This window comes from Euprymna scolopes, chromosome 32, assembly GCF_053919585.1.
Source record: "Euprymna scolopes isolate OS-2025 chromosome 32, ASM5391958v1, whole genome shotgun sequence".
Lineage (NCBI taxonomy): Eukaryota > Metazoa > Mollusca > Cephalopoda > Sepiida > Sepiolidae > Euprymna > Euprymna scolopes.
Genome location: NC_136513.1, coordinates 39226569 through 39250968, shown reverse-complemented (window position 1 = coordinate 39250968; position 24400 = coordinate 39226569). Strand labels below are relative to the sequence as shown.

The window sequence follows — 24400 nt, the reverse complement described above, 5'->3', positions numbered from 1 at the left end:
CTTTGAGAACTCTACCCAACTTCTCCGACACTTTGGGATCTACACACTTGAAATTTTAGATATAGGTTCCTGGACATGGATCTAACTTAATAACTTGATTTGAGCCCAAAACAATAAATTTTAAGGGGTCTTAATAGGGGTCAAAGTTTAAAAAATATTTGACCGCTTTTTTTGCTCAACATACACCTCCAAATACCCGGGCAACACCAGGCACCCATACTAGTATATCTATAAAATGTGAACGTGTTAGTGTGTGTGTCTCTGCGTGTGTACATTTCCCTAAGCAATAACTGTCAATGTAAAGTCTGCAGACTAGAAATGTGATATACAGGGTACTAAAATTTGGGAAAATCTTTGTGATCGGTTTTTGGCCAGAAATTTGGCTGTTAAAGGGTCAAAGTTCAACGATTTGACCTTTGAGAATTCTACCCAACTCCTCCCAGAATTTTTGATCTAAACACTTGAAATTTTAGATATAGATTCCTTGGACCTGGATCTAACTTTATAGCTTCATTTGATCCCAAAACAAAAAATGTTAAGGGGTCATAATAGGGGTCAAAGTTTTAAAAATTGACCGCTTTTTCTTTTTGATAAACATACACCTCCAAATATCCGGGCAATGCTGGGCAGCCATGCTTGTATATCTATTTTATTGTCTCAATATACAGTAGTCATTTCAAATTAAAAATATGATTCGGGTGGCATCAGATGTAACCGAAACTGAAATGTATAGCGGTCAAGCCTTAGTTTAAAAGCTTGCTATATATATATATATATATATATATATATATATATATATATATATATATATATATATAGTCCTGTTTCGTGTTATCACAACTGATCAGTGCGGTTAGACTAGTACCTCTCCCAAGCCAAGGATTAAACCTAGAATCATCGTGTTTATAGTCGGCAGTTCACCCACACGACCACGGAAGCGATGCCTGCAAATAATCTGTCCGAATGTCTGTTCAAACAAACATCCACCCACCATTTTTACAGTGCTCAAACCGCCTGTTTGTAAACAAACAAACAAACAAATAACGAGCTTCGCATTTTGCAGCCAGTAGTATATATATATATATATATATGTATATATATATATATATATATATATGTGTGTGTGTAACTCAGTTGATATACTGCCTGCTAATACATATATTAAGCTGGGTTGTTTGCTGACAATAAAATATTCAACAGAGGAGTAGCGCTATAATAATACATAGAAAATTTACATGAATTAAAAAAATATTTAAGAGTATTTTATGACTGAATCACGTTGGGTAGAATGTTAATATAATGTAGATATAAATTTGTTTTACATAAAGAAGACACATTTTATATCTTGAATATTTGAAACTTAGGAAGACAGTTTTGAAAAAGATCAAGTGACCGTCTTTAAAAAAAAAACAGGTAATAAGAACAGAGTTCCTAAAGATTTCTTAGGTAAGTAATTCCCAAGGAGAGGGTTATAAAAGGGGTCATTTGTAATGAAGGAGTAGATAGGTGATGATTTGGAAAGATGGGTCCATTGAAGATGTATTTTGGAAGTAGGACAAATATGCCGTGATTTTTAAAGGTAAGTCAAATAAAATTTTGAAAGTTAAGCATAGAGGATTATTTTCGAAGCTGGACATACAAAGGCCGAATTCGAGGAATATCATAATCGGTTAACAATGGCGGTCCAATTTCGACAAAAAAGTGCTAGCTGTACCTAATTAGGGACGTTTAGGAGATTATTTTTGAAGATGGTGAACAAAGGGGATAATTTCGAAAACAGATAAAACTAAGGGATAATTTTGGAAGTGGAACCGGTATAGAGAAACTTTAGAATAGGGATTATATATTTTTTTGAAAGACGGTGCACATATTGGACTGTTTTCTACATTGGAGATATAGGAGTCGAATTGAAGAGTACCTTAAAAAAAGAAAACAGTAGCAGTTAATTAAAACAAAACTGCTAGTTGAAATCAAATACATCTATGTTAAATAAATTAAATTGTTCTACGTAAATAGTTTTTCAAGTCTAACAACTTGTTCGTAGGTGGGTGGTGCTTCGTCATTTGAATCATCGTTCAGCGGTTGATGCCCGGTTGATCTTTGGGTTGGTAATTGCAACGGAAGTGTTATATTCCTTGATAGTCGGCACGGGAATCTGATGCTTTCTGGTAATGAATACGGTATTGTGCTGCTGGACAGGTTTTCATCGTGAGTTGTGCGTAAGTTATTAAAATCCTGCCCGGTTGATCTTTGGGTTGGTAATTGCAACGGAAGTGTTATATTCCTTGATAGTCGGCACGGGAATCTGATGCTTTCTGGTAATGAATACGGTATTGTGCTGCTGGACAGGTTTTCATCGTGAGTTGTGCGTAAGTTATTAAAATCCTGCCCGGTTGATCTTTGGGTTGGTAATTGCAACGGAAGTGTTATATTCCTTGATAGTCGGCACGGGAATCTGATGCTTTCTGGTAATGAATACGGTATTGTGCTGCTGGACAGGTTTTCATCGTGAGTTGTGCGTAAGTTATTAAAATCCTGCCCGGTTGATCTTTGGGTTGGTAATTGCAACGGAAGTGTTATATTCCTTGATAGTCGGCACGGGAATCTGATGCTTTCTGGTAATGAATACGGTATTGTGCTGCTGGACAGGTTTTCATCGTGAGTTGTGCGTAAGTTATTAAAATCCTGCCCGGTTGATCTTTGGGTTGGTAATTGCAACGGAAGTGTTATATTCCTTGATAGTCGGCACGGGAATCTGATGCTTTCTGGTAATGAATACGGTATTGTGCTGCTGGACAGGTTTTCATCGTGAGTTGTGCGTAAGTTATTAAAATCCTGGGTAACTCCAGTCGTAAATATTACCTGAAAATAAAAATCAAGTAACAGTTAATGAAAAAACACTGAAACTTGAATTTCTATATAGTTTTTGTGACTTCATTTCCTATTCCTATTGTTCTCCTATATATATATATATACATATATAATGGCTCAGACGTATCCAAAGTGCATACGTAAGGGGTAAGGAATGATTCCTAAGAAAAGGTCAGGTAAAGGCTCATTTGAAATGAGGGAATAGATACGTGGTAATTTGGGGTAAAGTAAAAAGGTAATTTTGGAAAACGCGGATGTTTAAGGGATACTTTTGGAAGTATTGCAGATATGCCGTGATTTTAAAAGTGCGTTTCGATATGATTTTGAAAGATGGTCACATAGAGGATAATTTTCATAGTTGGGCATATAGCACCCGAAGTCGGAGGGTATCGTAAAAAATTAACAGTAGCAGTTCTATTTCCTAAAAAAAGTGTTAGTTGTAATCAAGAGAGTTTGGGAGATCATTTGGAGAGCTAGCGAATATAGCGGATATTTGTAAAACGGATGGAGCTAAGGGGATAATTTTTAAAGTGGGACAGATATTGAGGAATTTTCAAAGAGGGGTTAGATATGATGTTGAAAGATGGTCACATAGGGCATTAGTTTGTATGTTAGGAATGTCGTCGAATTCGGAGGTTATCGTAGAACGGAACTGGTAGCAGTCTAATTTCAGAAAATACAAATCTGCTATCTGTAACCAAATACATTAATGTTAAATAATCTGAAATTAACTCATCAACTGCTTTTCTATAAATAAATATTTTGCAATTCTAACAACCTCTTCGTAGGAGGGTGGTGCCTCCTCATCTGGCTCGTCGTTCAGCGGTTGATGCCGGATTGATCTGTGAGGCGGTAATTCGCATCGAATTGATGCGTGGGGTTGTCGATGGCACGGGAGTATACTGCTTTCTCGTAGTGAATACGGATGTGTGCTGTTGGATGATAATCTATACGGAATTCTATCGCAATCTGTTTGTAGGTGACCAACATCCCGTCGTGCCCTAGTTTCCTGAAAATAAAATAAATAAACAATTAATGAAAAACAATAAAAATGATCGCATAAAATCTGTAACTGAATTCATGAGTAAACTGTAAAGTTGATCGGCGTTCCAATTTAAGATTATTTACTTCAAGAAAAAAACATTAGTAAAGACATAGCTAAGCTTATTTAGTTGAAGGAAGTTATTAGTATGAATCTAGCTTAGATTAATTTACTTTAAAAACACATTACTAAGAACCAAGCTAATATGAATTTTCAGAAAAGTTTTATAAAGAACCGAAATAAGATTATTTCCTTTAAAGAAAAACATTATAAATTACCTTATTTTGATTATTTATTTTCGAGAAAATAACATTATTTACATTAAAGAAGCATTTTTAAAAATATGGGAAATTATTTCTTTATAAATCATTATTAAAAAACTGGCCTAGATTTTATTCTTAAGAAAAGCATTTGTAATAAACTGGTTCTAATATTTTTCTTAAGACAGGAGTTAGAAACTGGCTGAGATTGTTCCCTGATAAAAGCATTAGTACGGATCTGGCTCAGATATGTTTCCTAAAAAAGTGATAGTAAAAATCTGGGCTCAGATTGTTTTCTTAGGAAAAGCATTCGTAAGAAATTGGCGCAGATTTTTTATGAAAAGAATTCGAAAGAACATTGCTCAGATTTTTTTACGCAAATAAATCATTCGCAAGGATATGGCTCATTTTTTTTTTCGGGAGAATTATTACAAAGATCATGGCTCATATTTTTTCTTAAGACCGTCATTCGTAAGCACCTAACTCAATGTCTTTCTTAAGAAAATCATTTTTTGATTTACAAAATACATTAGTAAGAAACTGGATCAGATTTTTTGTATCATGACAAGAATTAGTAAGAATCTTGTTTAGATAGTTTACACAGAATTGCATTAGAAAGAATCTCGATCAGATTTTCTCTAACTTAATAAAGCATTAGTAAGGACATTTTTGAAATATTTTACCATTAAAACCCATTATCCAGAAGCTTACTTCTGATATTTTCCTTAAAGACGTTATTAGTAAGAACCTACCTCAGATTTTAAATTAAAAAAACATTAGTAAAAACATAACTCAGATTTCTTTTTGTTTTAAGGAAAGCCTAAGTAATAACCTGGTAATTAGTAATAACCTGGTAATTAGTAATAACCTGGGAATTAGTAATAACCTGGTTTTGCTTTCGTTCTTCAAAAATACATTCGGAAGAAGTTAGTTGATATATAAAGGGAATACATTGTTTTTTTTTTAGTTGACGATATATTACTCGTCTAAAATTGTGACAGCACGTTAAAAGATGTTAAGAATAAATTAAATAAAAAAATTAAATGGCCGATCTAAAACACTTTCTATGATATAAAGTTTACTTATGAAAATCAAACGATAACAATGAATCCGTCACGGTACATTGAAATAATCCTGCTACCGTTTGGAATGAAAGATTTCAAACCATAACTATAACTCTCAATCAGATCGATATAAATAAATTAATAGACAATCAATTATTCAGAGAAATAATTGGAAATCTGCTCTGTTTGATGACAGTCACTAGGCTTGATATATGTAACAAAGCTTTTTTAAAACCAGTGGTGGGACGATTACAAAACTTTACAATTACCGATTTCGTTCTAAATTTTCAATTCCAATACGATTCCTGATTCTGATTCCAATTCCGATTCTTTTAAAATTAATAAATATTTTATTAGAGATTTGTTGTTGTTTTTTTTTCGTAAATTTGCAAAGTTCGAGTAATTTCAACTTATACTTTTTCTCAAATGTTTTCCTTGTAATTTATTGAACATTTTTAGACGAAAACATATTTATTTTGATTTTAAAACAAAACCAGACTGTATCAGTTCTCGTTAGTGTACAACATGCTACTTGAAAGTTTTCATAAACGTCTGAAAATAGTCGGTAAATTAAGAAAACGGTGTAAAAACAAAATATTTAACAACGGTCCTACCATAGTTACGATCGAATTTCTAAATAATGTTACTATTTATAAAACCATTTTTAACATGGGAATGGCGTGGGCTGTATATCATCATCATCATCATCATCATCATCATCACCATCACCATCATCATCATCATCATCATCATCATCATCATCATCATCATCATCAGCATCATCATCATCATCATCATCATTAAAAGTCTAATTCCTAAGCAAAAAGTAAGCTTAAAGATTTTATCTATCACCGTACTATATATATATATATATATATATATATATATATATATATATATATATATATACTAGCAAAAGTACCCGTCGTTGACTGGGTTAAGAAAATGGACTCTGATTTATGAAAGCATGATAAGTTATGAAAAGGAAGGGTTATAAAGAGATAGCTTCGAATTTGGGGGTATCAAAACCAAAGCAAAATATGACGATAGTAAAAATAAAATAGATAAACCCCATAATTTATTATACCAAACCTCTTCACACTGAAACACTTATCACAATATTCTGTGGATCTATATTAAAAAAACCTTGTTAAACTTTGTGACATATTTCCATTCTATGGGGGTCCGGCGCGAACGGAGACCCCATCATTTTATTATACCGTCCCCATTTAAGTTAAAACATACATATCAAAGTATTATTATGTACATCTATCTTAAACATTTGTTAACATTTTTTTTGTTAATTTTTAAATTTTTTATTTCCATACTTTGTGGAACAGGCGCTTACGTAGACCCCACACTTTTAATGAATCATCATTATGCCAGATCAAACATACCCATTCCTGTGTCTCGTGTCAGTTTTTTTTTTAAATAGTCAACAATATAGGAGCCTATTCGTGACCAGACACACCTACAGACGTTCAGCTTTATATTATAGATTTAGTATTTACTAAACACATTATACATTACTTTATTTCAGGCTATAATAGGTTAAAATCCATTTCAGCTTTGTAATATGTTCGAATCAAAATGGTTTATTCTAAATTCTTATCTAAAACACAAGCTATTAGCTCCGTTAAAATGAATATTAAACAGTATTTTTCATAATTATGTATAGTCAACCTGTAAGACTAGAATGTATATCATAAGAACTAAACAGGCATTGACAGTAAACCACTGTCCCCATCAAACATCTCTGAGCACTAAATATGGCTGACAAGACAAAAAAAAATCGAAAGTGAGCAAACAAGAAGGTAAAAGGGGAAGGTTTTAAACGTTCTCTCTCTTTGCTTGGTTTCTTATTAAGTGCCCCCTATTCGACTTCATTTTCCGTTGTTACGTTCACTTTTCCTTGTTTGTTTTTCTTCATTTTGACCCACGCTGGAAAAATGTTTGGTCACCGACACCCAAAACAATATATAAGTAAGAATAGCTATTATTTTCGAACCGTGTCGTTGCATTTAAGCAACTCAGACCCGCACGTTGTCTGCTACTATCGCAGGAACAAACAAAGAAGGGCATAAAATTACGACTAAGAATTATTAAAGTGGATACTAAACAGCAATTATTCATTTTTTTTTTGCATTAAAATTATTGCGCATGTGTCTGTTCGCATCCAACATCTTTTATCGACACTTATTTTCAACGCTCTCTGCATCTTTCTATGGTCACGCGGTCTATTTTCAATGTCACTTTTTCACCTCCTTCTTCCCGTGATGTTAGCCCGTGCGCAATTTGCCAATTTGCATACGTGCCTTAAATGTGGCTGCTGCTGCTTTTCTCGTTCGTCGACGGTCTGTCACAATAATAACATGATTTCACTTTTATTTTATTCTAATTATGGGATCAACACACTTCTACTTTCCCTATTATTCTATTGTGTTATTGTCATAGTCATTCATCTACTTAGCCCCTCTCATTTTCCAATCATAATTATAATATAACTGCTTACCGTTAGATGATAATAGACTGATGATATTAGCGAGAGACTGCACATGATAAATGCCAAGCTCAGGATTAATACCTCAACGATTGCAATGATGAGTTTGTCATCAACTTCAAGTCTGTATAAGAAACTCTGTAAAAACAAAAGACGAGACAATCAGTTTAATCCCTTATGAGTATCGGAATCGCATTTATGGAATTGGATATAACGCCTTTATTCTGCACTAGCAGGACCCGTTAACCGGCGCTGCCCGGTGGAAGCATGCTCCTCTCCGCGTAAAAATTTAAAATACAGTTGTTGTTGTTGTTGCCCAATCTCCAATAATCCCATGGTAAGAACGGCTTTGTAAATGGACACCGCCACGCTCCCTATGTAAAGAACATCTTTCGCAAAAGACACCCCGTTTTGTGAGTAAGGGTGGGGTTGTTTAAAACTATTGCTCGGAATGTAACCTCGATAATCGCTGTTAAGATTCCTACGCGCAAATACTCTGAACCAACACAACCTCTTTGTTTTTAACAATGGAAAATGAGATTTTCTAAATCAGCATAGTAGAAAACCTATAAAAGTCTTTATTTTAAAGAAAAGTGTGTGGTTCGTAAATTTATATTAAAAAAGGAACAACTGGTGTAAATGCAAACAAATAAGTGGTCTCTTATGTAATATTCATTTTTAACCTTACATGCATAAAATATTTGGGTCAGGGTATGTTTTTTGATGGAGGTGAGAGAATAACTGCGTGAGGAGAGCGGTACATGTCGTAAAGTACTTGCATCTGTCAAATATAATTAAGATTTTCTGAATCAGCATAGAGGAAAAACCTTTCAAGTTCGTCATTTTTAAGGAGAGTTTGAAGTTGTAGTTTAGGTAAAAATTATCTTTTCTTCGAAGGAAAAACAAGTACAACTCGTGTAAATCCAACCGAAGTAAGGGTTTCGTTTGTAGAATAAGTAAGTATATAGCGTACATGCAGAAACTTTTGGGTTCAGGGTGAGGTATTTTTCTTTTCTTGGAGATTAGATATAGAACTGGTTCGGTGTTATTAAAAAAAAAAAACTTAAAATGTTTAAAAAAGTAAAATAGAAGAAAAATATCGCTCGGGAATCGTAAAAGGTGAGAACACAAGGAAAGGTTCGTGTTTCTGGAATAAGTACGTATAAAGCTTGCACGCAGGAAATATAGGGTAGTTTTGTTTGGGGGAGATGCTTGGTGTAAAAAAACTAAAAATATTTTTAAAAAAATGGAAGGGCCCGTAATAAATCACAGTAGAAGGAAGACATCGCAGCTCGGAAGTCGTAAAAGGTAAACACGGTTAATCGTAATTTTTTTTTTTTTTTTTTTATTACATTTTCACCCCAAACAAGGCAAATTGCCACTTTGGTGTAGGGGGCTACTATCAGGGGCAACAACTACTGGGGTACTATGTAGGGATTTGGGCAGCAAGGTGTCGGTTCACGTTACACTTGAACTTCTGCACGTCAGTACTGTTGGGGAAGCAGGGACCTGGAATGGAATTCCAGAGTCTTGCGGTTCTGGGGAAGAAACTATTGGAGTAAAAAGATCTTTTACATCTAGGGACCTCTACAGTGTGGGGGTGGGATCTAGTAGCCTGTCGGGTTTGTCGAGGGTGCTCGCGTCGTGGGGGCACAAGTGATTGCAGTTCGTCAGAGCATTCACCACTAAAATACTTGTAGAAAAGGCAGAGGGATGCAACATTTCGTCGATGGGACAGAGGCTGAAGCTTAGATGCCAGTTCAGGGCCTATCAGGTTTGCGACTCTCTTTTGAACCTTGTCAAGGAGCGAGAGACTAGTAGCAGATGCACCAGCCCAGATGTGGCAGCAATACTCCATACATGGGCGAATGGTGGCCTTATAGAGGTACAGGATACTTTCGGGTGTTAGTAGTTTTCTAGCACGGTAGAGAGAGCCTACCTTTCTTGCAGCGGCCCTGGCAATGCCTTCAATGTAATTGTTCCAACTCATGTTTCCTGTGAACGTTAGGCCAAGGAGTTTGAAAGATGGACTCTCAGATAAAGAGTCGTGGCCATTGCTATGGGTGGTAGAGAGGGTTTCTTGTAATTATTGAATGAAACTAGTTTAGTCTTGGCAGCATTGAACGCGACCAACCACTTTTGTCCCCATTCCACTACAGATTGGAGGTCTTCCTCTAGTGTTTCTGCCATTTCTTTAGAAATGTGTTCATTCGTCTTCCTGTCGTGTCTGCCATAGAGCTTAGTGTCATCAGCATATATACCCATCTCAAAGGCAATGTTTTCGGGGAGGTCATTTATGAATATCAGGAACAATAGAGGTCCAAGGATAGAACCCTGGGGCACTCCCGCATTTATATCATATTGTTTAGATGTGCGACCGTCGAGGACTACCTGGATTTTTCTCTTATCTAAGAAGGATTTAATTATGTTAAGTATTCTACCAGTGATACCGTATGATCTGATTTTACTGAGGAGACCCTCATGCCATACCCTGTCAAAAGCCTTAGATATATCTAGAGCTACCGCTCTGCCTTCCCCCGCTTTGTCCAGTGAATGGTATATACGTTCAGAGATCACAGTGAGGATGTCTGCTGTTGAACGGGCTTGTCTAAATCCATATTGTTTGTCAGTCAGTAGTTTAGCATCTGTAAGATGATGGACTAGAGCATGGTTAATTATGGTCTCAAATATTTAGGCAAAAAGTGGGAGGAGGCTAATGGGGCGATAATTTGATGGGTCTGTCCTTTCGCCATAATTCTTGAATACTGGTACAACAGGAGTTTTCCAACAGCCCGGAAAGCAAGCTTCATTAAGACATTTGTTGTAGAGTTTGGAGAGAACTGGAGCTACTTCGGCTGAGCACTTTTTTAATAGCACAGCTGGGATAAGATCGGGTCCACATGCTTTTGAGGTGTCAAGGTTTTTTATGATAGCATGCACCTGAGCAGGGGTGGTTTTCAGATCGTCTAGTGTGGCGTCTGTCCGCATAGGAAAGTCAGGTAGGGGGTGGTTGGAAGGGTCCAGTGTGGAGTTTGAGGCAAACCGACTGGCAAGCATGTTAGCCTTGTCGGTTGCTGAGGAGACAACCTCGTGATTGTTGGTTAGTGGGGGAATTGTTGATTGCCCATTATTTACTACACTGTTGTAGATTTTCCAGAAGTCTCGAGTTCCTAGTTTTTGTGCTTCGATGCGCTTTTTAGTGGTTTCCGTAAATTCTCTCTTAGCTGTCGCTATTTCTTTCTTAACGTTATTTCTAGCTTCTATATACTTCAGTCTGTTTGAACTGGACTTATGTCGGTTAAATGCATTGTATTGAGTTTTAAGAGTATTTTGTTGAGGTATGGATGTTTAGATTAGTTAATGTGTGCATGTGTAGGTACTAATTTTTTTACTAATAGGTATTTAATATGGTTGTGTTTGGATTAATTTATGTTTTACGGTTGTGTCGTGTAGAGAGATAGAGAGAAAGAGAGAGAGAGAGATACAGAGAAAGAAAGAGCGAGAGAGGGAGCAGCCGTATTGTCGAGCAAGTACCAGTTAAACACAGGAAAGTTGTCGCGTTTGTGGATTAAGCAAGTATATAGCGTATATGTAAAAATGTAAGGTTCAAACAATGGTAATTTTTTTTTGGTGGGGGCGGGTAGATCTGTTTAGTGTTATAAAAACACCCTAAAAATATTCAAAAATAAGCGGCGGAACAGTAATAAAGCACAATAAAAGGGAACGTTAAAAAAGTAAATTAATTCAAATACAACCATATTAAATACCCATTATCAGAAAATACAGTTCACTCTGCTCAATCGGAAGTAAGGTTACGACCATCTCCCTTTGATTCTCAAGTGCAGACTACTCGATAACAGAAACTGATTACCAGAAGTGACGTCAGGAAAAGTCTATTGTCAGAATTTGTAGAGATGTGTACCCAACAACGAACTTTCACACTTTAAAAATGAATACTATAAAGTAGGTGGATATTTAACATTAATGTATATATATAAAAGGCAAAATGTGTGTGTTCATTTCGTGTATGTCTTCAAAAGGCTTCTTTCGTACGCGTTCCCGGGGTTGTTACTATCGCTTAAAACTGTGTATATGGGTCCTATATTATAATATCTAGGAATTAGAAAAGCGCGTAGCGTATAGATTTATTTACGTCGACTTTTATGAGATTCGCGCTATTTCGCTCCGTCCACTGTTTGTCGTGCATTTTAGTATAAATACAGTGAAACACGTTTTCTTCTCGGCTTTCGCTGTTTCCCCCCCCCCCACTTCCCACCGTTATCTGGGTGAAGTGAAAACTAAAAATAACGATCGTGCGATGACCTCATTTAGCGTCTTCCTGTCAATCAAACTTCTTTTAGCTTTATAAGCTTTAACTTAACATGCTAAAGTATTACTCGCATTCGTGGTCGAGACCGTTAAGTAGTTGGTATTGTTTTCCACTTCCGGGTTCAATCCCTCCTCCCGACCAAACGTTTTTTTTTATTACTTCGCTTATTCTTTAGTTTACCCCCCCCCATACGCAGGTTCATTTATGCCATTTTTTTTTTCGTTTTGGTTTTGTTTTTTTACATCGTCTTTTTTATAATATTTAAGCAGGATTATTAATTACCCCCCCATAATCACACCTACAAACACCCGGGCAACGCCGGGTAACCCCTCCCCCCCCGCTAGTAATATATAGTAGGTGTTTTCCACGATTTTTCCAGCTTCCTAATATTTTAATATTTCCAGTGAAGTATAATATGCTCGGTTCGTATTGTTTACAATTACAAACATGGACGGAGAAGCACATACAATAAAGACTTCTACCACTATAGATGACGGCATCTGCACTTGTCCTATGCATTCGTCAAAAGTGGATAACTATTGACGCCCAAATGTCAGTTTAAATTTAAAATACTTTTTTTGGTAAATATCTATATGCCTGCGTCTTTACATTGGTTACGACGTAAAACGTTCTTTTAAGCCTTCGATAATGTAAACACGATATAGAAACCATTTCACGGTTTTCAGTTACTTATTCCGCAAGCATTACACATTATCTGAGTCTACAAAGCAATTTCAAACAGATAACAGATATTTAAACATTTTAAATGCTTTTATAATTGCCTCAGTCTAGAGGGAATTCTCAAAGGATTAAAAAATGGACATAACAAAAACCAAATAATTAGATCATTTTAATATACTATTCAAAAAATGTAAACCTTTTTTTTTTTACTGAATACTGCCAGAGATTCAATATACTGTTTTCGACCTAATTTATTTTACCTTGGTCTATGTATTCGCCAAAATTAAAATTTACAGATAACGAAAACCAAACATTTTAAACACTTTATACAGTTATCCCGGAAACATTTATAATTGCCTTGGTCTAGTAGGAATTCTCAAAAAAAAATAAAAAATACAAATACGAATAATCTAATACCTTAAAGAGTTTAACATACTATTCAGATTATTCAGAAGATTGAAACGCTTTTGAAAATAAAATACTTTCGGAATTTTTTAATATTTTTCTGAACTTATTAACACCTTAGACTCGAAACTCACAAAACAAGGAAAGATTACATATACCTAAAACGGCATATTTATATACTTATTATGGAAAAATTAAACCGAATAATTTTGGCATACTTAAATATTTTTTGGAAAATTTATCTTTCTACTTTAGTAAGTTCGAGTGGATAATTATCATTTTAGCAAAATACAAGGGAGCTGAGAATTTAATGTTTTATCCACAAGGAGAAGTAATACTTCATATTGTAATATTTTCTTTGCATTTAGTTACGAGTTTTTAAGTCAAAGCTGTAATAAGAAAACAGTTAGCGGTAATTAGTACAAATTAGGTTTAAATGTTAGAAACATTTTTTTAACCTTAGCTGAAGAGTCTGGAAACAGCGACCTACCCATTTTTAGGGTCATATCGGAAGTGGGAACCTGACTGACTCATTCTAGCTACATAAGGATATGGTGGGCATTGTGTGTGTATGTTGGGAGCGGGGGTGGGTAATGCTTTATTTATTTTTTTATTCTATTTTATTTCTTTGTTTATTTTTATTCTTTTTTGTTTTTTTGGCTTTATCTATCGGGATTGAAATCCTCCACCTTCACCTTTATAATTAAAATCCAATAATTAACTTTTATCAACTTGTGAAGTCGGCTTAATATTAATTTACATTTGAGTTTAGATAATTATTCAAAATTTTAATTTGGGAGGTTCCCGTAGGAATTCTTAAACAAATCAAAAATTACAAATACATATAATCAGTTCAACATACTATTCAGATTATTTAGAAGATTTGAACGATTTTAAAAACAAAATACTTTCAGAATTCCGAAATATTTTTCCGAACTTATTTCCACCTGAGACTCGAAATTCGCAAAACAAGGAAAGATTATATATGCCTTAAAACCACATCTTTGTATCCTAATTAAGGGAGATGGGAATTTAATGTTTTATCCACGAGGAGAAGTAATACTTCATATTTTAATATTTTCTTTGCATTTCTACTTTATAAATACAATTTCAATAACTGACGATACGACAATTGACACAGAAATAACACACATGAATTCTATTGAATGTCCGAATTCACATGTACAGGGAAACACAAAACAAGGTTCTAGGTTAAGTTTCCATGATGGCGGCTGTATATACAACTGCTAATATGAAAAATTTAAAACAATAATATAAGCCTATCCTTGTTTTATCGTTATTTTCATCGCAGATGCTCGCCTGAACTCCAATCTCTGGTCCCCCCTCGCCAATCTCTCACTAAAAACACCCGTCTAGCTGAATCCACTGTGAAACATTTCCCCCACTCTATATTAGTGCCTAAATCAAAACGCGGATTCCATGAACAAAGCTTCTTTCTTAGAACTGCACGCCTGTGGAACTCTGTTCCGTCTGCCTGCTTCCATCCGGACTACAACTTGGATCTCTTCAAGTCCAATGTTAAAAAATTCCTAATGAACCGCCCCCTTAATTAAACACTTCATCAAATCTCCACACTAACGTAATGTACTTGCAATAACCCTTATCGCTGAGTTGCTTCCGGGCCTTGATAAGTGGTGATCACCGTGTAAAAAAAAAGAAAGAAAAGATAAAATAAACCTAACAATTCAATCAGTTAGATTCCTTTTATAATATCCTCGGGCAACGCCGAGAAATGACGCCTGCTAGTAAATGCTAGTAAAATAATAATGTTCTTAATCTCCTCTATCTTTTCTAATACTCTCTAATTATTTTCTACATCCAATTAAGAATCCATCAATATTATTAATTCTTATGGCGGGTGATAGCGGTTCAGTTGTTCACAACACAAACTGACGAGCTGGGGGCCCCAAGTTCGAATCTATTTCAATCCACCTAATCACCTTCACTTAGAATGTTTGCAATCTTTAAATGGTCCTTCCCGTTTGTACCAGATATCTTTTTTTTTTCTTTTTTTTTTTTTACACAGTGATCACCACTTATCAAGGCCCGGAAGCCACTCAGGGATAAGGGTTATTGCAAGTACATCACGTTAGTGAGGAGATTTTATGAAGTGTTTAATTAGGGGGGCGGTTCATTAGGAATTTGTTAACATTAGACTTGAAGACATCCAAGTTGTAGTCCGGAGGGAAGCAGGCAGATGGAACAGAGTTCCACAGGCGTGCAGTTCTAAGAAAGAAGCTTTGCTCATGAAATCCGCGTTTTGATTTAAGCACAGATATAGAGTGGGGGAAATTTTTCACAGTGGATTCAGCTAGACGGGTGATTTTCGTGAAAGTTTGGCGAGGGGGGACCAGGGATTGGAGTTCAGACGAGCACCTGCCATGAAAATAACGATAAAACAAGGATAGGCTCGCAACGTCTCTTCTGTGGGAGAGGGGTTGCAGGGTAGAGAAAAGGGCATCCCCCACTAAACCACGAAGTCTATTTTGTACTCTGTCAAGGCATGATAGGCTGTTTTTGGCAGCTCCTGCCCAGATATGGCAACAGTATTCCATCCTTGGCCGTACTTGGCTTTTATATAGATAGAGAATTGAATCAGTAGTGAGATATCTTCTGGAGCGGTAGAAGGATCCCACCATCTTTCCTGCGACCTTGGCAACAGACTTGATGTACGTGTTCCATTTCAGATCAGGAGTAAAGGTCAAACCCAGAAGCTTGTCAAAACACGGGGCCTCACCCAGACGAGAGCCATCCATCACAATTGATGTCAGCTGGGGATCAGAGCGTTGATGATGTAAGGATAGGAGTTTGGTTTTAGATGCATTAAAGGTAACTAGCCACATCTTCCCCCACTGAACCACGCGCTCGAGATCAGAGGTGAGAGAATCCGAGAGAACTTCGTCATTTACAGCCTTTGATGTGTTGCCGTAGATGGTCGTGTCATCAGCATAGATGTCAACGAATGATTTAAGTATGTGTTTAGGGAGGTCATTGATGTAGATCAGGAAGAGAGTTGGGCCGAGGATTGACCCCTGAGGGACTCCAGCATTTATATTGCAGGCCTCCGATTTTTGTCCATCTACCACTACTCTTATGAGCCTATCGGAGAGAAATGATTTAATGACTGAGAAAACATTTCCAGTTATACCGTAGCTGGAAACAGACAAATATCGGGGAAACCAATGCCAACAATAAAATCTTCGAGTTCATAAGATACAATATGATGCTGGTGAACTCTGGCACTCAACTAGTTTTAACTTTAATGATGGCTTATTGGTTATCTTCAAGTTTCTTCATCCCGTGTTGACAAATTGTATTTTTTAAAATAAGAAAACAAACACAAAATATGCTAACCCAGTTTTTTATCTGTTTATTAAACGAAAAAAATGCACTCGGCTATTTTTTGCACCAGACAGCGCCGCTCAATAAGACTTTTACACAATGGATTGAAACAATTTGGAGATAATTAAGTTGTTAGTATAATAAATTATACAATCTAACAATTTAATTTGTTAAAATCAATTTTTCTTGCCTTTTAATATATTTGTCCCTCATTTCCGTTAAAAAATTTACAGAATATTTTATTTAACTGAAGAAATATTTATTGTTCATACATATATTTTCCCTTATTTTTTTACATTGTTAAGTGTAGTTTCAGAATAGTTAACCCCCTCCCCATATTAAGAATGGCTTTCAGCATGATTCTTACAATAGTGCTATCACAGTTTATTGAGAGCTGCTCAATATTCTGGCTTAATGGATCATTTAGCAAGGAATGAAGATGGTTATTCTGGTGTACCAGTTATTCTACCATCTACATTTACAGGAAGTCCTAGGAATCTACAACAGCTTTATCAAGATGCAATGGCAGTTTTCTGTGACCTATTCATTACTCACACGTGTAATCCAAAATGTTCTGAAATATCAAACAACTTGGGGTCATCAGAACTTTCACAAAATCGATGTCAACAATGTCACACAGTTTTTTAAAATTCACAGTCTAACTCCCCAGAACCTACTGACTGACCACTATTCTCACTCCAAGCAGCTGATCGACGTCCCTGTCAACGCCTCAATCATCACCAGCACTTCCTGACAATATCAACAGCATCAGTTACGATCGCATTGACCTTCAATAAAAGTTTAAACTAAAGTTCTTTGTTTGTTCTACTTGCTTCCATACATTAATCTTTGTAATATAACAATAAGGAATTTCTTACTGATGTGTTTTAAAAGATTTTAACTACCGTGGAATTTCCACGGGTCCTGCTAGTTTAGATTATTCTCCCTATTATTTGGATTAATCGAACTACCGTTCTATCTTGACTGTCATTTTCACAAAGTTTCGGTCGATGTCACCTTCGACCTTCTTGTTGAACTCGGAAAATTAGAAGGAATTTCGAACAGAACTCTTTACCTCACGAGGGTAGCATGCTCTTGTTTCGTCAGCCATGACTGGATAAATTTCCAATTTATTAAAAAGGAGTTTAAAATTTGATAACATACTACGAAGATTACATTAATTTAACGTGCGTAGTATGTTATCACCTTCTACCTCTCTTTGAAATAAATGGGATCCCTGAAACACCGAATGCGCAATGTGAAATATAAAATTAAACAAATTAAATTTAAAAAAAATGATGTAGCTTTGGGCCGTACGTGTAATTAAATTAGTTCTTGGTCTTTTGGCTAGGTTTTAAGTATCTGTTCTGTCTAAAGATGGTATAATGATATCGTGGGGTTTCCGTTAGCATCAGTCGTTCTGCAGTTAAATGTGCTGGTAAAACGCAAAATAAAATAAAATAAATACAAAAAGCAAAAGTTCAGCTAAATTCGTCACTGTCAACTTTCTCTTTCAACTTCCAGCACGTGTTCTCCCGACCAGCTCTGCCAACAGGCATTTTATTAGAAAACTGACCCCATTTCATTTACATACATGTGCAGTGGAAGGTGAGATCTCGTGAGGTTCCACGAGACTACACCTTATAAATCCATGGATGTCATCTTTAATTTCTCTCTCTTTCTCTCAGATCTTATCCGAATGTAAGTTGTATAACCGCACAATACACACACGCGGACCTTTTCTTCTTTGATTATTATATTCAACTCTACACGTTTATACAATGGGAATATGTCACAAACTACTATAAGGATATTAGAGATTAACCGTAATAACCAAATATATTTTGACACTAAATTAATCAGATTGTTACGTTGTGTCATAAAATGAGCGTTTGTTGTTTATTGGTTGAAATTGGAATGGAGATGATATATTAAAACGTGTCTATTTATAAAAGATTGTGTGTTTGATTATCTTATCAGAGTTAATGTCGTTTGTGTGTGTGATCGTCTAGTGGTATTTCTATTACATATGTTCATATGCTGTTAAGTGTGAATATGTGTGTGACATGTCATTTGGACATACCTTCTGCCATTTTGTTGATCCATCTGGAAATTCTCGTCTGGGAGGGAGACTTGATACCTGTTTTGGGGGACGAAGATTTATTTCACACAAAGACAAGAAATTGATTCTATAGTATATTTCACTTTCCCAGATGTCTTGCAGAAGGTGGAAAGTGAATTTGGCCTGTGTTGTTTTTTTTTCTTCTAGGTTTTATTTCTACCACGTCAGCGTTTGTTCCCCACCACCAGCGAAGGGGAGGAGACAACGGCGAAGCCGTCTGCTTTCGTCCAAGTTGCAACCAAATCTCAACGATTCAGCTAACCTGATCACGTGACTCACACGCAATCCAATCAGCTGATCTTCTTGACTTCCGGTCAACGTGTCTCCACTATAATTCACACATCTCTCCCCCCTCTCTCTCTCTATCCATTCTCTAACAAGATTACTTAAGTAAACACTTTTAAAGTTTTAATAAAAGCGCTACAATAATATTGCAGTGTCTTTATTCACGCTGTATGATCACAGAATACCCAGCAGCAATATATTATATAAGAAAGATGCCGCCGTGAAAGGCCCCGCTAGTTATATCTAAGTACAATTCCACTATTCTTGGTTGGACTTAAGTGTTGGTTCGAAATGATGGGTAGGAGGGTTTCGGCGTTAAACCTGTCGTCTGTTTTTCTCAACATCTTATTGGATAAGCGCTTTGTCAGATAAACCGAATAAAAATTGCTTTTCTCTGGTTAAATCCTGTACCAGTACTGAAATACTTTCCTAAACATATTTAATTTAAAAAATATACCTGAACAGATTTGTGAAAATTAAGTATCCATTCTACGTGAGTGTGGTTGAAAATATAGTCCTCAGTGCAACCATTATCCCTGAGTGGCCTTCGGGCCTTGATAAGTGGTGACCCCCATGTAAAAAAGCGACACTATTTTGACAAGGTAGGAACTGTATATAATTTGCATTCAAGATGTAATAATTAAAATTTTAGAAATTGACGACTTTAAATCTCGGACTACATCGAGTAGAGAAATTAGTAGAGAATAATATAATCAGAAAACTAAATTACCTGTTGATTCAGATGCAATGCTAATAACATGGTAGAAAGACAGACATTGATTGCGTCGACAACCTTTACTTGTTTGCTCTGTAAAAAATAAAAAAAAAATGAAATTAGTTACAAATGACGGGTTGCCAGGAAATAATTTTATTTTTTTAACTAGATGACTATCTTCCTTTTTTTTAAAAAATTCTTTAATTATTGTTAATAATTTTAATTAATTATTGTTAATGTCGACAAAACTTGTACAGAGTGAAACAATAAAATTGTCGCCCTAAAAAGGCGATATGATTCAATTTACGCTTATTTAAAAAAAAAAAATTCAGATCATCTACTAGTTGGCCAGTTGTGTACAAATCCCGAAAGCGATAGGAGCCTTCTATCATGTCATAAAGTGACACAAAATTCAACGCGCGAAATCGCAGATGTGCCGCTGTACAATTCATGCACCCTTTCGATTAAAGTAATGACACCAGAACAATTACCAGCACCATTAAAATACATCGTTTGATTGCTAGAGATAAAAGGGACGTGCCCAAAGTGATAAACAGAGTTTCCGGCCATGGTTATTGTCTTTTGCGTGGTTTCAAGTGAGGGCCACATCATGCCACCTCACATCTTCGAAGTTGGCTTGAAATTCAACACGAAAGTGTATCTGGATGTGGCAAAATGTGTGATTATCTCCTGTCGCAATCAGCCCACAAGTCCAAAGAAACCCAGACTTGGCTTCAGAAGAACTGCAACGCCTGTGTACGATTTCATCACTGGCCTACTCCCTCCACCAATCTGAACCTGGTGGGCGACTTTGTTTAGTCATACGTCGGGTTTATCGCCAACATGAACTCCCACAACAACAAAACCGCCATCCGCCGAGTATTCGCCGAGTATTTGTCGCGTATTCGCCGGATATTTGCCGAGCTCCCACTAGCGCTTGTGTAAAACGCATACTCCCAGTTCTCAGTATCGGTGATTGAGGCTGCAGTCGGCTACATTGAATAGATTCCAGCTTTACTACATACTCAATTTACCTGAATTGATTTTCTTTCAATAAATGTTTTAAAATAAAGTTGTAGTGTCGTTTCCTTCAGGGCGACACTTTTATCGTTCCACCAGATTATATATATATATATATTTTACTTGTGAATATGGAAATTCAGTGACCTTTCTTGACGTTCTATTTTTTTATTTTACCGTCATTGGATTATTTAGCTTTCACCAGACTATCCATTCACGTGTAATCACCTTTTTCCTCACCGTATTCCCACTGCTTCACTTTTTGTTATCAAGTAAGATCTTTGACTTACTTGTTGTTTCATCTAATACTTTTGTATGCAAAATCAGATCTCGAATTTTACTAATTCCTACCCTCTGATGAGAAGGAAAGTATTTATTCGAAACTCCGCGGATTAAGGACTATCCACTTATCAAGTGTTTCCTTTTCAGATTAAATGTTTTTAACTCTTTTTCAAAGTGTTTTTAACGTGTTTCATTAACTGTTTGCTCGTATATATATATATATATATATATATATATATATATATATATATATATATATATATAAAGATTCCTTGTGAATTTATTTTAATACGGTTAATTTGAGTCTTAAATCAGGAAAATATTAATATATTGCCCATATATTGGGAGCTTAAGCAAATTCTATTTATCTTATTATATTGATGAAACAGTAATCTACCGGCATATAAACACGAAGCTAACACGTTTCATGCCCAGGCGTTCCTCAACTGGCAGAAACTAGAGATCCGACTTGCTAAATGAAAGGTAATGGACAAATTAAAGCAAAATATTTTTGAGAAGGAAACTAAGATGTGGCAAGAACTCCTAGCTAGATCACTGGACATCATCAGATTTTCTGCCAAGCAGAACCTGGCACTACGAAAACACCAGGAAGATATCCATGATGATGAAAGTGGTTAAGAAAACAAACGGAGCTTTTTAGAATTGTTAAATTCATTGGCCAAGGATGACCCTGTGTTCCATGAACATTTGGTGAAAGCGTAGTTTGACTCTTGTAAGGAATCGAACCTAAGAAATTTCGGTCTAGTGCGTTAATTTTACACCATCATGTCCTGGATGAATTCTACGTGTTATTTTTAGTGCTTTAAACTCATGTAGATTTTTGTTGATTTAAAAAAAAAAAAAGATAAACATATTATCATTAAAAAAAATCAACAAAAATCCATATCAATTTAAAAGCGACAAAAATAAAACGTAAAAGCTATCTAGCATAACAGTTAAATCACCAAACTGTAATACATAAGGTCCAAGGGTCGACTCCTAAAGCTAGGCTGATAAGAGGTTGAATCTCGAAACATTCATGTTCGTAGATTACTGTTGTATAAGTGTGTATGTATATATATATATATATATATATATATATAATTATAAAACAGTAATATATATATACATATATACACATATATATACATATGCATATATAGCTGTATTCATATAAATATATATATATGTATGTATATACATATATATACATATGCATGTATATGTATAAATAAATATATGTATATATACATATATATGTATATGTATATATACATATACATCTATGCATATATATAAACATATGCATATATAGCTGTATTCATATAAATATATATATGTATGTATATACATATATATACATATGCATATATATGTATAAATAAATATATGTATATATACATATATATGTATATGTATATATACATATACATCTATATATATACATACATATATATATACATATATATATATGTATATATATCCATCTATATATATAAAAGCGAAAATGTATGAATGTATGTATGTATGTGTGTATGTTTTTGTGTCTGCAAAACACTTTCGACAGACACAAAGAAAATTCACAAACTTGGTATCATATTGAAGCTCCATCCTTCGCTCAAAAAATATCGAAAAATTGGCCAAAACGTTAATTTTTTCAACCGAAATCGACAATTTCTGACAGGGGGGTAAACAAAAACGGCCCTCCCAACCGGTTCTACGCATGCGTCAGATGACGTCATGACCTGATTTACTTTAAATAATTAAAAAACTGAACAAATTTCATGTACGTCGCGTTAGGTCAGTTGATTTGCGCGTTGGTTCATTATCTAAACGTTTTGGGTTCTAATCGTGGTGTGAGCTGTCTTTTTTTTCGATTTTTTAAATTTAAATATTGAACCAGTATTATTTAAGCTATTTTCACATAACGTTCGTTTTTCTGTTTTTTTTTTTTTTTTTTTTTTTTTTTTTTACTTCGCTTATCCACTCCTGACCACACACCCCAAAACACCCGGGTACCCACCAATTTTTTAAAATTCTAATATCGAAACAGGCTTATTTAAGCCATTTTTCACGTGTCCTTTTTACTGTTTTCATCGTTCGTTTGCCTTACGTTAGTTTTTCTTGTGTTTTTTTCATCGTCCTCGTCGTCGTAAGGCTCGACGACTTCCGGGCGCGCACCTGCCAATTTCGTTCTTACTTAAATAAATTCAAACATCTTTCACTAACTCATTTTGGCTGTCCGATTTTATTTTAAAACTTCGCCTCAGGGCTTCCGGTTCGATCTTAACATCCCGTTTCTTTTTTATTTAACACCACACACACCTACAAACATCTGGGTAACGCCGGGTACCCCGCTAGTCTATATATATAAAAGCGAAAATGTGTGTATGTATGTTTGTTTGTATGTATGTATGTGTGTTTGTATGTCGCACAAAAACTTTCGACACTGGTCACAGATTTTTTCCAGATCGGTATCATTTGAAAGTTGCAACCTTCGATTGACAAATATCGAAAAATTGGCCATAAACGTTACATTCTTTACCTTGAAATCAGCAGATTTCTACAAGGGGGGTCAGCAAAACCATTCCTCTCATGACGAGTTCGGTTCTACGCATGCGCAAATGACGTCGGAACCTGATTTAGTTTAAAGATAAAAAAACGACATCCTTTCCTGGACTTCGTCTTAGCTCAGTTGCTTAGAGCGCGGCCTAATTGGGTTCGAATCGTGATGTGAGATTTCATTTTTTTTTTCGATATTTTAAATTTTAATATTGAAGCAGCGTTAATTCCTTCACTCTGAAATCAGTAGTTTTCTATAGGGGGTTCAGCAAAAACCGTACTCTCATAACGAGTTCGCAAACGAGCAGTTTCCAAGATATAAAAAAAATGTTAGTTTCAAAAAATGGGGGTCACTTTTCTATAATAATTTGATGTAAAATGAGCACCCACTTTGTTGCCACCATTCTTTTTAGGGGTGGGGAGGATTTCTTTCCACCCTCGGAAAATCTTTTAAAAAACGTTAAAAATTCCAGGACACAAGTAGTTTATAGGATATGAAGAAATGCACCCACTCATTTGAGGTAATTTTAAACGTTTTTTTCGTGTTCAGCGTCCGCGAAAACATATGAGAGTAGTAATTTTAACGGAATTTTCGAGGGTGGTGTGATTCTTTATATTTACCGAGAAAAATAATTAAAACTCATGTCCTAATTTACTTGCACCTCCACGAAGGCCGAGTTAGTCAGACACAGGGCCAATTTTCCATGTGAGCAATATCCATCATCCTTTTTTGTTTTTGTTTGTTTATAGAATTTAATCGGTGTTGCCCAGGATTTATTATAATAATTATACCATACCAAGTGTGTTGAATTGCCTGCAAAACAGATGTTCTTTATAATTTATTTAATTAAATTAAAAATGGCCAATTTTTACGACGTGACCCAGTGTTATTTAGCCC

At 35.4% G+C, this 24400-nt stretch overlaps 1 protein-coding gene across 5 annotated transcripts in view; it reads right to left on the bottom strand.

Moving 5' to 3' along the window:
- Positions 1 to 1261: 1261 nt before the first annotated feature.
- The window catches only part of LOC145256289 (uncharacterized), a 39068-nt gene continuing 15929 nt past the window's right edge, over positions 1262 to 24400 (bottom strand). For 2 of the 5 annotated variants that reach the window (XM_080114997.1, XM_080114998.1), the window contains 4 exons: positions 19654 to 19731; positions 7750 to 7875; positions 3650 to 3880; positions 1262 to 2862 (listed from right to left, as the gene is read on the bottom strand). In XM_080114997.1, coding sequence (XP_079971123.1) covers positions 2005 to 2862; positions 3650 to 3880; positions 7750 to 7875; positions 19654 to 19731 — 1293 coding nt within the window. In that variant the 3' untranslated portion in view covers positions 1262 to 2004. The remainder of the gene's footprint in view (positions 2863 to 3649; positions 3881 to 7749; positions 7876 to 19653; positions 19732 to 24400) is intronic. The other 3 variants (XM_080114999.1, XM_080115000.1, XM_080115001.1) reach the window with 3 other exon arrangements.